Source organism: Halyomorpha halys, unplaced genomic scaffold (genome assembly GCF_000696795.3).
Source record: "Halyomorpha halys isolate HHAL.00 unplaced genomic scaffold, Hhal_1.1 Scaffold760.1, whole genome shotgun sequence".
Classification (NCBI taxonomy): Eukaryota; Metazoa; Arthropoda; class Insecta; order Hemiptera; family Pentatomidae; genus Halyomorpha; species Halyomorpha halys.
In genome coordinates this window covers 533,897-548,268 of record NW_027106953.1, presented here as the reverse complement: position 1 = coordinate 548,268, position 14,372 = coordinate 533,897, and the positions used below count along the sequence as shown (strand labels likewise).

General features: G+C 28.9%; 1 protein-coding gene and 1 long non-coding RNA gene across 2 annotated transcripts in view; one reads left to right on the top strand and one right to left on the bottom strand.

The window, feature by feature from the left end:
• The window catches only part of LOC106685950 (uncharacterized), a 15,967-nt gene extending 7,828 nt beyond the window's left edge, over positions 1-8,139 (bottom strand). Inside the window, exons 1-5 of the mRNA XM_014428977.3 lie at positions 8,008-8,139; positions 5,920-6,076; positions 5,750-5,825; positions 3,592-3,681; positions 2,021-2,058 (exon numbers count right to left, since the gene is read on the bottom strand). Coding sequence (XP_014284463.1) covers positions 2,021-2,058; positions 3,592-3,681; positions 5,750-5,825; positions 5,920-6,076; positions 8,008-8,044 — 398 coding nt within the window. The 5' untranslated portion in view covers positions 8,045-8,139. The remainder of the gene's footprint in view (positions 1-2,020; positions 2,059-3,591; positions 3,682-5,749; positions 5,826-5,919; positions 6,077-8,007) is intronic.
• LOC106685951 (uncharacterized) overlaps positions 1-11,184 on the top strand; it is a 16,390-nt gene extending 5,206 nt beyond the window's left edge. Inside the window, exons 2-4 of the long non-coding RNA XR_001343927.2 lie at positions 2,521-2,686; positions 3,383-3,489; positions 10,463-11,184. This is a non-coding gene — a long non-coding RNA (uncharacterized lncRNA). The remainder of the gene's footprint in view (positions 1-2,520; positions 2,687-3,382; positions 3,490-10,462) is intronic.
• The last annotated feature ends 3,188 nt before the right edge of the window (positions 11,185-14,372 follow it).

Sequence of the window (14,372 nt, the reverse complement as noted above, 5' to 3'; positions counted from 1 at the left end):
GGTTTTTGTTTTCCTTTTGTAACTATGTGTTTGTATCTTTTTTAGCCCTGAAGAAGCCCTGCAACGTGGGGCGAAACGTTGGCTCATTAAATTAGTATATTTCTACTATTTGAGTTTTTCTTGACCGCACCCGGACCATATTCCTTTCATATTAAAAACCCTTTATACATAAAAATATACTATTTAAACAAACAGAGGAAATTACAATATACTCATATATATATATATTTATGTATGTGAACAGATAATATAGGTATTGTTTATTTGTTATATTTGCTAGATTGTTGTGACAGGAGGAATTAGACCAATATACATTACGTGTATTATGGCTTAATACTAGAAATGTGAACTAAGTCCCTACAGTCAGCCATAAACTCATCACAATATTGTTTGATATGGTTGCTGCATTACTGCTAAGCCCACATTGGGGACATACTGACAGTACACAAACCATACTACTCCACATCTGGAAAACGAGACCACTCAGAGACCTGTGTCAGGTGACATAGAGATCCCGAATTTGAGTCTGTACCACAAATAACTTTTTTTAAAAAATATTAATAATTAATTTGAATTTTTAAAATTCAACTTTATATATTTATTATTTGATACTTTTTCATTATTGTTTAATCTTTTATTATTATTTTTTTTTGTAAATAGTGGATTTTAAGAAATATTTATTTTATTTTTTCCTTTTAATGAAGGAGTGATGGTCTTTTATTTGTTTTTGTTTATTGAGGAAATATATCCGTTTTATTTATGATATTATGCTGCTATTTGGAGTTTTCTTTGTTCACTCATTTCGCCTTTAAATATAATATTTATTAGTAATTTTTTTATTCAATACTGGCTGGCAGTTTTGGAAAGTTCATTTTGAGCCCCAACAAGGGCATTTAAGTTGGGCCACAATTAGAAAGTCGAGTTTAATTCCGTATGTCTGTCACAAAATAAGTAATTTCATCAACATGCTCGGCTACAACTACCCTTTGCAAAAAAACTTGATATACAGGCAGTCCTCATAATAAGTTATTTTAAAGTTATTTCAGAAACCAATTTCAACCAGGCACCACCATTTTAAGTCAAGGTCATGTCACTTGGATGATTTTGGTCACATTAAAAATTCAATTTAATTGAAAAATATAGCAAAGAATAAAATTAAAGAAAGAAGAGTTAAAAATAAAAATGTTACAAAGGCTGAAACAGACTTTTCCAAAAACAATCACATTCAGGGTAAAGATTTCTTGTATTTTCAATAAAAATAATACAACTAATCACATATTTTGTTATGTTATTTATTCAGCCACTACCAATCCATGTAAAGATGTAATATATCAAGTATTTTAAAACTGAACACTCATTAGTAATAACAATGTTCTGCCTGGAAATGTTTCTCAGCATGCAATTATAATGGAAATGAAAAATAAGATCATAAAATTAAATGATCAAGAATCTCTTAAAAACTGAAATAGGAAAAAAATTAGGTTCACAAAGAACCTAAGTTAGAAAAAAACTAAATTACATTATTACATTAAATTACATGAAATTAAAGTCCTTTCTCAATAGTGTAGACTATATGAATACTTATTTTCGTTCCACAGGATTTGGCTTAGTTCACTTTTCAAGGAGCAAAAAATGATGTACGTGGACTGCCTATACAGAACAACTGTTAAAAACAGATTACTATTCATGAGATTTCCAAAATTAGCAACCTTAGTTTCTACCTAATACTACTATATAACACATAACTCCAACACAAGTTCACATGTCATTAATCCTTGAATCCCAGCAGTTTAAATGAGTATAATATCTACCTGTACCTCTGATTCAATGACACAAAATACAAAGTATCAGAACAGAAATGGATAGAAGCCAATTATACAAAGCAACTCACATTGGCTTCTCACACTGAGTTTAGGATTCACAAAGCATTAACAGCCAAGATTAATAATTAAAGATAGTTAAAATTTTAACACTAAGATTACACAGATTTTATGATTAAAATTTAAATATTTTAACTCACGCAGCAGGAAAGTAGGGAACATTGGGTTGTCTCCATACCTGCAAAAAGGAAAACAAAACTTATGGTAATCAAGCACCAAGGTAAATAAATAGTGAAGTGGGCTAACAATGTAAAGGACAAAATGGTGAACAGTCTCATTAAGTGGACTCACTAAGAAAGGGGCAAAGTGGTGTACAGTCTCATAAAGTGGTTGGTCTCATCTCCTCTATTGCACTATTGGCCATAGCTCATTAAACTTAACAAAACCTAACACTAATTTTAAACTTAAAATATGTCGTGGAAACCATATGCAACTGCAATTAGTAGAAACACGGCTAAATATTTATATTTCAAGTGTAACGTGTGATAACTATATGTGTGATAAAGTTGAGTAGAGAAAACTTCAGATTTTTTGAAATCTTAAATTAGGAAAAATAGTTAATAGCCATTAGTATGTTTATGGAAACATACTAATGTATGAAACCTACTAGTAATACATATTATATATATTTATGTTTCAGGGAGAAGTGATAAATCTCAATTCTGATTCTTAAATTTTTCCTGAAAGTTTAATAAAAGTTATTAAAAAAAAAAGAAGAAAAAGTGAGAGGTTTCAAAACTCTGACAGAGGTATGTTGGTGGTTCAAATCTGGTTTTTACGATTTCAACACGAACATCATTACTCAAGTAAGTTGGGTCCTTTGTTTTAAAGCCATTAAGAAAATAAATATGTATAAAAAGGGTATTTTCTTGGAAAAAAAAATTAAAGAAAAATATGGACAACCAAAAAAAAATTTGAATATTGAGAATACATATTTCTAATATACTAATAAAATACCAAATCTCTGAAAATTTATTAGTATAATTATATATCCAACAGAGATAGGCAAAAATTAGCTGAAACTAATAGCTAAAATTGACATAAGTACGACCCTTATTCATGAATAAATCAATATTGTATCATGACAATTTTAGCTATTATCATAGTTGCTCAACTTTAATATCCAAGTAGTATATTAAACTAAATATCTTAAAACTACTAATTTTAATATTATGGAAAGACATTTTCTCATTATAAATTGAACTTCTTATACGAACTTTGATATTTAGATATTAAATTAACACTACTAAACAAGTGTATATGAAATTTTCTAGGCTACTTCATTTTCAGCAATTTTCTGTTCAAACATTTACCTTTCAAAATTACTTAATTTTTTTTTTAAAATTAGCTTTACTAATATTCACATTGTATATATTTAATTATTACAAACGGTATGAATATTATTGAGACATACTCTCATTATGAATCATATTTCTAAGAAATATCTCAATTTAGAAATGATAATTTAATTTCAACTTTTTTTATTGTGACTGGATAATCAGAAAATACGAAAATTTAAGTACAGGAAATGAATATTAGAATGGCATAGAGGCAACCTGATGAGACCAGTGGCATCACTGAAATATATCGTACACATTCACAGATCCAAGTGAGCCCATTTTATCATTTATACTTATAACATCATTTTAACCCAACATACTATGCCAATAGATAGAAAAAATGGCTGCCTTCGTTTATGATAAGTACTTACTTTAACCTTATAATTATTATTTCCAAATACCCCTTGTCTGAAACCTCTTTTCAGCTTCAGAAGTGGGATTCCTGGACAACGCCTTGTTATCTAAAAAAATATATATATATGAATTGATGATTTTTAAATTACAGATTAATATTGTTATATTAGTTTAGGGGTATTATAGAACCCTCCACTTGACTCGTATGTTTCTGGGTGGCTCAGAGTAGATTCTTCTTATTTATTTCAAAACCTTTCAATATTTGTTCTAATAATTTGGTAGAATATTTAAAACATCTAAGAAAGAAAATATTTATCAATAAATATTCTGTGGAAATATAACAGATGGAACTTCATCATTTTATGCCTGAAAATTGTTTTGTTATTCCCCCACGAAATTTACAACTGTATAACATAAAAATACATCTGGTAAACGTTATGTTAGTTTTATTACAATGGCATGATAAAGACTTATAGAGAAACTACCCAGTGGTTGCACTCCAATAAAATTTCTAAATTAGAAGGTCTCATCTCATGTCCCTTCTTTTTAGGTACCCTGGAGGAATGTCAGAAATAAAAGAGGATTAATACTTGGTTCGGGCTTGATTGCCTACATATGTAATATTAATGCATTTATGAATGATTTTATTAGTGACAAAGTAGGAGCATTGAGAATTTAACGAAGGATTTTAGATTGTAAGGATTGGATAAGGGAGGAATTTGAAGGTTTAGTATAGACCCAAAGCTCAAATCTGTATGCCCAGATAGCATTATTACGATCATAAAGATATAATGTCATGATTATTATAGTCATGTGTATCGGTCTTTTGTAATGTAGTGGAAGCTTGGACCATGTGTCAAGTAAGTGTTGTAACAGATAGAATCAACAAATAGTTTCCTGCCTTTTCAGTATTGTATAAGGTTGCCAAGTTTAGTCGTTTGTTCAGATTTAGCTCAAGGTAGCTGTTTAAGTATACTGTAGGGCAGTCCATAAGGTTAGATGAAGGGTAAAAGTTATTTGATGGGATTTATTTTAATACTCAAATTTTGGCACCTTTCTTCAAGCATTTTGTTTTGATATAGGATTGGAGAGTTTGGGATGCAATTAATGGGTTATCAGTCATTGAGAGTACACATGACTGCATGTATCATCGGCATATGTAGTGAAAATAGTCCTAGGATATCAGTTGTATGTATCTAGAGAATGGCACCGAGGATACTACCTTGAGGAATACCAGTGGACTGAGAGAAGAGTTTAAATAATCTAAAAATGAGGTAAGAATGGATAATGGGCAAGTATCTAGAGGTAGGAAATTACGGAGTTGGTAAAGCAGTCCCGGGTGCTAGACTCGATCAAAAGCCTGTTTTACATTAAGAAAGACCCAGGTAAATTACATTCCACGCTCTACTGAAAACACAACATCCACCACACAATGATTTTGCTGGATACTGAAGTGGGATGTTTGGAAATTCAAACTGGTGATTATGCATTATGTGATTAGAATCTAGAATGGCGTTTAAAATGAGTTTTTCTAGTATTTTTCCCATGATGGGTAAAATAGTACGATGAGTATTCTAGAGACTTTTTGGGTGTGGGAATCATTTTTAATAAAGACAATTTCCATAAGTCAAGGATACATGCGGAACAGAATACAGCATTATATATGTAGGTAAGGAATAGGATGGCTTTTCAAGAAAGAAGTTTTATAGGATATAAGATGTAATTAAGCAGTATCTAGGAGCTTTGTGGGAAGGAAATCTCTAAATGATGCTGGGCATTTCAAAAATTCTTTAATCAAATTCATAGAAAAAAAAAAATTGAAGCATTTTGAAATCAATGAAAAAAATACAGTCATGGATGCCCAAAGCATACAAGTTAGGTCAATGAGTGATTAACTATATCTCCTATAATTTAAATATTGCAGAATATAGTGAAAAATATTTAACTATAAGAAAAAAATAGTTACCAACATTAAATGAGTGCTTTCATAATTTACTACTCAACTCTAATGATGATTTTAACACAATCATGACAGTATTGGTAGCTTTTTTTGTATTAATTCAATATATTTTTTCATATCGAATGTAGTACTATGAAATTTATTTTTAATGTAAATACTATGATAAATGTATTAATTAATCTTGTAAATAAATTCAGGTTATTTGAGAAACTTACATGACCATTTCTTCTATGACCAAATTTTGTCATGTTTCTGTATTGTAACCATTGATGCTGAGACAAACCAGGAACCCTGTGATTACGAATAAAATGAAAAAAAAAAAAAGAAATCGTTTAAATACTAGAAACTCGTTAATAACTCAAAAATTGTTAACAAACTGGCTTACCTTCTAGGAATAAATTTAGGATTTTCTGGTATGAACTTAGTGGAATTCATTGAAACCATTGGTGACTCTTGCAACATATCATCGTCTATATTTTCTAAACTATTACTACTGGTTCTTAAAATGCCTTTTTTCTTTTGTTCTTGTAAAATTATTTCGTCTAGAGAAAAAAAAATGCACTATTATTAACAATTAAGGAGAGTTTCATTCAAGTGAACCAACACTACCACTAGTATAGTGTCTCATATTTGAAACCTAACATTCTCCGTTATCTAGGTGACCAATTGCCAATGTATTTTCTAATATATCAACATCACAAAAAAAATAAATAAGAAGATTGACTATTCATGAAAATCAAGACCTAATATACAAAAACTTTCAGCCATTAACCTTTTGAAAATGGAATAGTGGGAGCGCTTTTGGGTGCAGCTGCCGAACCTAGCGGCTAAAATAATAAATTATGAAATGTTAGGGTTTTTTTTTCTCCTGTAAATCCTAAAAGATGGAACATTTTATAATGTTATGTTAATGAAAATGTTATAACAAAACAATTTAAAGAAAATTAAATTATAACATAACAATTAGATCAAGTAGTATGGTCGTCAACATTGACTACAATAAGTGGTCTGAGGTGCAACTCAAAAACTCATTAATCAGTCCATAGGCCCCTAAAGAGTTAATAACTAATTTAATACTATAATGAGCCAGTCATAATTATTAACTTCATTTTAGATAAGCATCTGTAAATTTTCCTTAACTCAGGAGTAAAATTTCTACTTTACAACAGAATAATCGTATTTAACTTTGTTTCTATGATCTGGCTAAACTATATTTATGTTCCAATGACCACTTTAGATTATCAATAACTGCATGCACACTATAGGTTTCAGAATGAAAAAGTTCCCCACATAATAATACACAAATACCCCACAGATTTTTAAAGTAAAAAGTAGTAGTTGGAACATGCCTTATACTGTCCAATATGTTACATGAGTAAATAGGATAAAGTACCAGTCATTTAACTTCAACAGACTGATCTATAACCTTTTAAGTTTTCTACAAGCTCATAAACTATCTATAAGTTCCAAACATTGTTTAAACAATATATTACCAGATCTAGTTAGAAAATGGATGATGACTCATTTCATTAAATATAAATTACACGGTTGGTTGAAAAAATTAATTTTAAGAAAGGAATGAGCATAAAAAACAAATTAGAGTATTCTAGAAAAAACGTCACAAGCTGAAAGCTAGAAAATTTAAATTTTTTTAATAAATAATGATAAAATGTTATCATAAAATATTATTTACCAAAATGGATTTCATTGTACTAGTAATTTAGGACTTGAGACCTTTCTAAAATAGATGATTATGCTGTCTTTAGAGGATTAGTAGTATAAAAGAACTTGGGGTGTGGATTATACCATAGTAAGACTTTGGGTCCCCATCGGATATACATTAAATTTAAGGATCATGAATTATGATAATTATAGGTCAGTTACATTTATCAGTATACAAACCTCTTATGTTCCCCATGAGTAGTAGGGCATAAGTATCCAATGTTCAGACCAAAAACAATGTTAATAAAATTCTAAAATGAAAATGATAAGATAGTGATGAAGAATAAAGCGGCTCCTTTATCTAACAGAATATAGCAGAAAGAGGCAGACATGTGTGAAGTGGTCAAAGTTATTACACCATTTCAGTACCAAAAGATATAAATTTCCTATTAAGCAATCTAGTAAGAAGGATTGAAGCAACCCATCATAAAGAGAAATGCTTTAATTAACAACCAGTGCTGCCCGGTTAGGCTTAGTTGCTGTAAGACAAATAATCTGATCATCAGAGACAAATCTGACCACTTGAACAAATCAGTTCTGACCAAATCACTTGCAAGTAAAATTCTGTAAATACTTGAAACTATACTTGGTATAAATTCTAAGCTCAATAACATTAAGATCGATCTTAATACTTTTATAAGCTCATAATAAAAGTAAGAGTATAAGAAAAGTCCCTTGGAAAAAATTAAATTAGAGCAGACATGTAAATTGAAATTTGAAAAATAAAACATCAATACTGCGGTAAACTTACCGAGACTCATCTCCATTTTGTTATGGAATGTATCCATTATGAAACAATAAACTGAACAAATTAGTTAAAATATAACAAAACCTATAGCGTCCCTCCGCCTAAGAAGCAGGAAAGAGCTTACTAACAATGTTGCCAAGCCACACAATCTTTTGTACTTCCTACTCTTTAATTCAAAAAGTATATCGATAGTATAAATTTTATATATAAAAAAGATTATTATCAAGAATATGTATTTGAAAAAATAAATACAATTTATTTTAAGGCCAGGATTTTATTTTCATGAAGTTCGTTCATCAAACGGTACGAAATAATTTTTTTTTATACTGCATTATTTTGCCTTCAACTTGTATAAATCGAAGTTATATTATGTTGAGTCAGCCTTACAATAATATGGATTCATCTATTAGTTTGATCATTTATTTTGGATATAAAATCGGAAGTGCTTGCATTGTATGACTCAAATTTTGATATCGATTGCTGACTGTGTTCAAACTGAAAGTAAGTAGATTATTTGGTAATCAATTTAATTCAATTCTTAGTCATTGTTCAATAAAGATTCCATTATTACTTTTCAAGATGCACAAATGTTTTTTTCGGCACTAATTAACTTCTGAAGTACCTACCTACCTCTTTGCTTCTCATCTTGAAGCCTCAACAGGGCACCGCTGACATGTGGATGGTCCGCTCTTTGTTTGCCGAGCATTTGTACGAGCCTCCGATCCGTGGCGAGCGGCCAACATGTGGATCTATCTATATAGATAGACCAACTCGTACCAGCCAAGCCAACCCGCCCATCCACATGCTCGCGCATGCCTGATTTCGCCATGGCTTGGCCAACATGTAGAGGCCCCTTTACTGTTTTATTTACAATAATGTTTCCAAATTGAATAATAATACCAATTTGCTACAACAAATATGCCATTTATAAAATAAGCAATGTTTAAATTTATATTATAAACTAGTTATTACTTTTGGGCTTAGCACCCATCTGTACTCTAACTAGAAAAGTTGGACTGTCCTATGGTTTATTATCCTATTTCAAACACAATAGATCAAAATTTATTCCTCCTTGAAATAAAGTTTAACCCTCCTAGACCAAATTCAAATTAGCGCTGCTTCTGTCTAAACTAACTCTAAAGTTATCAGGAGAAAGAAAATGTCATAATTTATTGATTTAAAAACTGTCAACTTATTTTGTTATCTACTTTGAAAATAGTATTTTATATTGTTTTATACCATTTAAATATTTCTAATAGAGTTTAAAAGTATTATTCAAAACATATTTGTTTGATGTGATGTTTCAGATCTTATTTTATAACAATTTGTAGATGAAGGTCATTAACTATATTTACTATAAATATGGAAACTATAACCATATTTAATAACAGTTTGTATATGAAGGTCTTAAACTATCAAAATATTTTAGCTACCAGTTAATTTTAACTATGATTTGTTTAAAAAATAGCTAAATTTAGTCATGGTAAAAATATATTCAAGTTAAAGTTATCTACTCTTAGGGCAAATGCACCAGTTATTGACAGTTCAACCTTTGTTTTTAAATATTAAGAGTTTAGTGTCACCAACCGTTTCAAAATTGGTGTCAGTTGTAATCAGAACCCTCCTTTATCTGATAAACTTCCTTCCAAAATGAATTTCCCAATGACTAAGAAAAAACGGGAAAGGAGAAACTACTTGCATCAGTCTTTGTATGCTTCTTGTTTCGTGTGTTTCAGCTTAAGAAGGTGGGTTGTGTTTTTGTGGATTACACACTTATTTTAATATTTTTTTTCTTGTTTTCCTAGTTTGTGATATCTTAAAATAAGTATTTCTTATAAGTTTTACAGGAATAATGGAAATTTAATTAGAACTATGTATATCAATAAAAAGGGAAAAAGAAAACAAACCTGTTACTGATACCCAATTACTGACAACACTATCTATAAATAGAAATATCATTTAATTTTTGTTTATTATGCTTTTTTAATCAGTTTTTGAATATAAATGAAATGCTGATTCAGATTTTTAATAATAATGAGTGGTTCTAGTTTTTGAATGGGGGTGTCAATAATTGGAGTATGTAGTTGCTAAAAATTTGAAGATGGATATCCCACTTATTGTCAACCCCTGTTTTAATTATTGACACCCACTTAATTGTTTAGGGAACCAGATTATATCCATTAATTTAAAACTATGATTTGCCTATTGGATATATAAAGTTGGATGTAAAAAATTAATAGTTAAACGTTATCAAAATTGTTGAATAAAAGAAATTGGTGAAAAAGCATTCATTGTACCACAAAAATTCTCAAGATCTTACACTAAAGTGTCAATAACTGGTCCACTTATCCTAAAATATTTTCTCTGAAGTTTTATTGATTAATCTTCTTCATAATATTTAATTTAGTTATCGTTTTCCTGTTTAACAATACTTTTAAAAATTTGCTTACGATTACAGACCAGCAGAAATCGAAAGATTATTGAGGACACATCTATGAAATGTGAAAGTTTTGCAATCGTCATTATCAAGAAATAAGATCTGATGAAAGGCCTCGTGGAAAATGTAGAGATATGTTGCACACTCGGTTATGAATGGTAGTTAATTAAGTAATTGTAGCAGATCGATCGATAAACTTATCTTAATCATTGTCTATATTCCCAGTATCTGCTGCTTATTTATTTGTTATCTGTTGAGCTTTATTTTGTTAGATTTAAAGTTGACTGTATGTAATAGGTTGTACGAAGATAGTCTGGGTGGCCTTCAAGAAAGGTACAAAGCAGTAAGAAATAAACTATGTATTGGTAATCAACGTTTCTCAAAAACCATAAATCCTCATCCCCAACCATAAAGAATGCCTCTTAGCTGAGTGAGTCTCTTCATATCAGTCTTGAACAAAATAACCATAAAGTTGATAAAGATTGTATCTCCCTTACTTACAGACATCATTAACCTTATTAAACATAATTAACTCAGAAATTTAATGACTTTCTAGCCTACCCTACTCTCTTCTCTATTTACTTTTTATTTTTTAAATACTGCCCTGCCCATCTTACTCCATATCTGAACCATTGTTACACACTCATTATTGTTACTATTTGTCATTGTTGTTTTATTTCTTCATATTTTTATCAATATTGTATGTCTCTTTTCTACATTATATCACATTCCATCAATTTTATCACCAATATATCTACAGTGTAGTTTTATTACTTCTTACTTTATTGTATCATTATGTTTCTCATGATTCATAATTTTTATTCTTATATAATTATCTTACTCTTTAGATTGTTTTTATTTTTAATGTTCTTGGTTTATACACTCTATCAACATTTATTTATCTAGTAGAATTGGCCTGATTTTTTTCTATTTCCGTTCTAATCATTAACTCTGTAGGAGTGCTCTACTTTTTTTGACCCCTAAGAGGGAGTCCTGTGAGCGTTTACTCAAGATAGATGATTTGTACTATTTATTTATATAAGTGGATGGGATGATGACAAATATCTTTACAATTACTTTCAATACAATTTGAAATTGGTATTGTCAATTGTAGCTCTTTCAACAGGGGCTGAAGAATCCAGATTTCATAAATGATCTAAGATCTTTCTGCCTCGGCACATGATTTAAAAAAAGAAACCCAGGAGGTCCAGGTGAGCAAAATGCTAGGAGTGTGCTGGTGAGAGAAATGCTCAGTCTTATTATTGTGAGGAGGTTGGAATAAAACTGAATTGAGTATAAGTGGGGAGGTAAAAGAGTGAGTAACATAAACAAGTGACAATAACAACATAAAAGGGTTAATTACCTTGTAATCTTATACGTTAGATTTGGCAGTTAGAAACCGATAAATCCTCTACATAAATTCTATTCCCACCTCTTATAAGATCATCTAGCTCATTCTGAAACTTCTAGTACTCAGATGAGCTTTTTTATTTTTCTTCTAACATTATCTCTTTTCATCCCTTTACATATCCATTCACCTATCCTCTCCTCCCACTCCCTCATCTTTTATACCTCATTAACTTCATCATCCTATCTTAGTATTTTACCATATTACTACTATTGTTATTATTTCTACCAAGTATTTTATCACAATTCATTACCCTATTTTACAATAGCAATTCTATCACTCATACTGTACTTGTTATTTATTAGTATTCTATAATTATTTTTTTTTTAGCTTACTACATTCCTCTTTTTTACAATCTTTCATTTATATCGAAATTGTTTTATCATATTGGCAATGTTTGTATCTTGTCCCCATTTAGTCCTGAAGCCCTCCAAAGTGGTATGAAATGTTAGTTACCAATAAATAGTCCATTTCTTACTATTTTGTACCTTTCTACAATCCTTTGACATTTATATTTATAAATTAGTTAGCTAAGCCAATATTTTCCCAGCTTCCGGAAAATATAAGGATAGAAAGCATTATTGAAAATAAAAGTAAATGTACTATAAGGAAAAGATTTTTATTTACAGTATACTTTATGTTAAAATCCTTTGCATATTAAAGCTCTTAATTACCATTGATATTTTCACTTATGGTTTGTAATATAAAGGAAAAATGTCTTATTGTAACAAATTTCTGTCATTTAAGCTTTTAAATATTTTGTTTAGTTAACATTTGAGCACATATAAAGTTGAAAATAATTTTTTTTTTTAATTTCACTGCACTAATAAAACTACTACTTTTTGTTTAGTTAGAAAATTAAGTTTTAATTAATATCACAATTTCAAAATTGGTACATCTCAACAAACATCATTCTATATTAATGAATAATAAATGTACATACATAATTTTTAAATTAATATAAAAAAAAAGTTGTGTAAATTAATATTTAGTTATATTTTCAACCAGTTGAATGAAGCATTGAAACGCAAATGAGATAAAATTTATTTTCGTATCTAGAATTTTTCTTATATTTGTTTTAAGGTAAAAGAATGATTTTATTCACAGATAAATTAAATATACATAAATTTATCCCTAAGTTATAGCTATTGAAAAACAACTTATTATTTGCCCCTGTTGACTTCAAGGCATTAGTGTCGAGAGGCAAAAGTCAGATTTTATTTAATTTTGTTATAGTCTTCATTATGAAACACTTAACAACTCTCTTGGAGTTATATTTATATACCACACCTCTTCTGCCTCACGATTTTTAAAGTTTACATTTTATTAATCACCAACAATAAATTAGTTTATTTATCTATATTTAAATCATTAGTGAATCAATCTTTCATTCTATAAATCACACTGCAAAGATATGTAAGTTTTTAATCAATTTTAATCCCAATAAAAACAAAAGATTGATACAGATATAGAAAGAAAAAGTAATAGTAGAGGAAGGAAATGTAATCGAACAAAAACAAAAATAATGTAGGAATAGAAAACCTTTCAACTTCAAAGGCACATACTTAAAATCTATTACTTTTAATATAACTGAACTAAATATTTTTCGAAAATGTATGGTATATTATGGAATAACAACAAATACATAAAAATATTCTTTGGACTTAATATAGTTTTGTAAAAAAAAAATATATTTATATATACCTATATAATACTAATAAATAAATTCACCGATTAAAAAATGACAACATAAGTATTAAGTTTTCAGCCATCACAGGATAAATTTAGTGCATATGCAGGCTTTATTCATTAGTATAATATTACAGTAAACGATTAGTTTTAAAAAATAATATATAATATGTAAGTGCATATATATTTATGTATACATATGCAAACACATATATTCAGACCAACTGTAAATTTATTTTATGAATATCTGTGAGAGTGGGTGTGTGTACATGTGTGAAAGCAGATCTTCAAAATTTTGGCTGATATCAAATTATTTTTTATTAGGTCCAGAATTCAAATTACGAGGTACAGGTAAGATTTTATGCTATATTCCAAACTATCCTTTATAAATGAAATGAATTATCGTGCAGTCCTTTTTTTATACTATTCAACAAATTTTATAGCCAAACTTTGTATATTGTCTTCATCGTCAATAATACATACATTGTATCTCATTAATAATAAGTATGACTAAAATTGATTTTTTTTTGTTTATTTGTTTTAGGTTTTTTTTTTTATTTTTAATTTTTAATATAAGCATCTAATGCATGAAATACATAGTATATGTACAGGTATATGTATCTGTTGGTGTATATCAATTCAATATGTATATTAACTACTGTATTATGTACATATGTATAGTATGAACATATACATAATTTATCAAAATTATGCATGCACTTACATATACATTTAAAAATACACACCCACCAATACATATAATAATTACATACACAAATTACATGAAAAAAGCCTGATGGTAAATATAAAAGTTTAAAAAATCTACATTCCTTA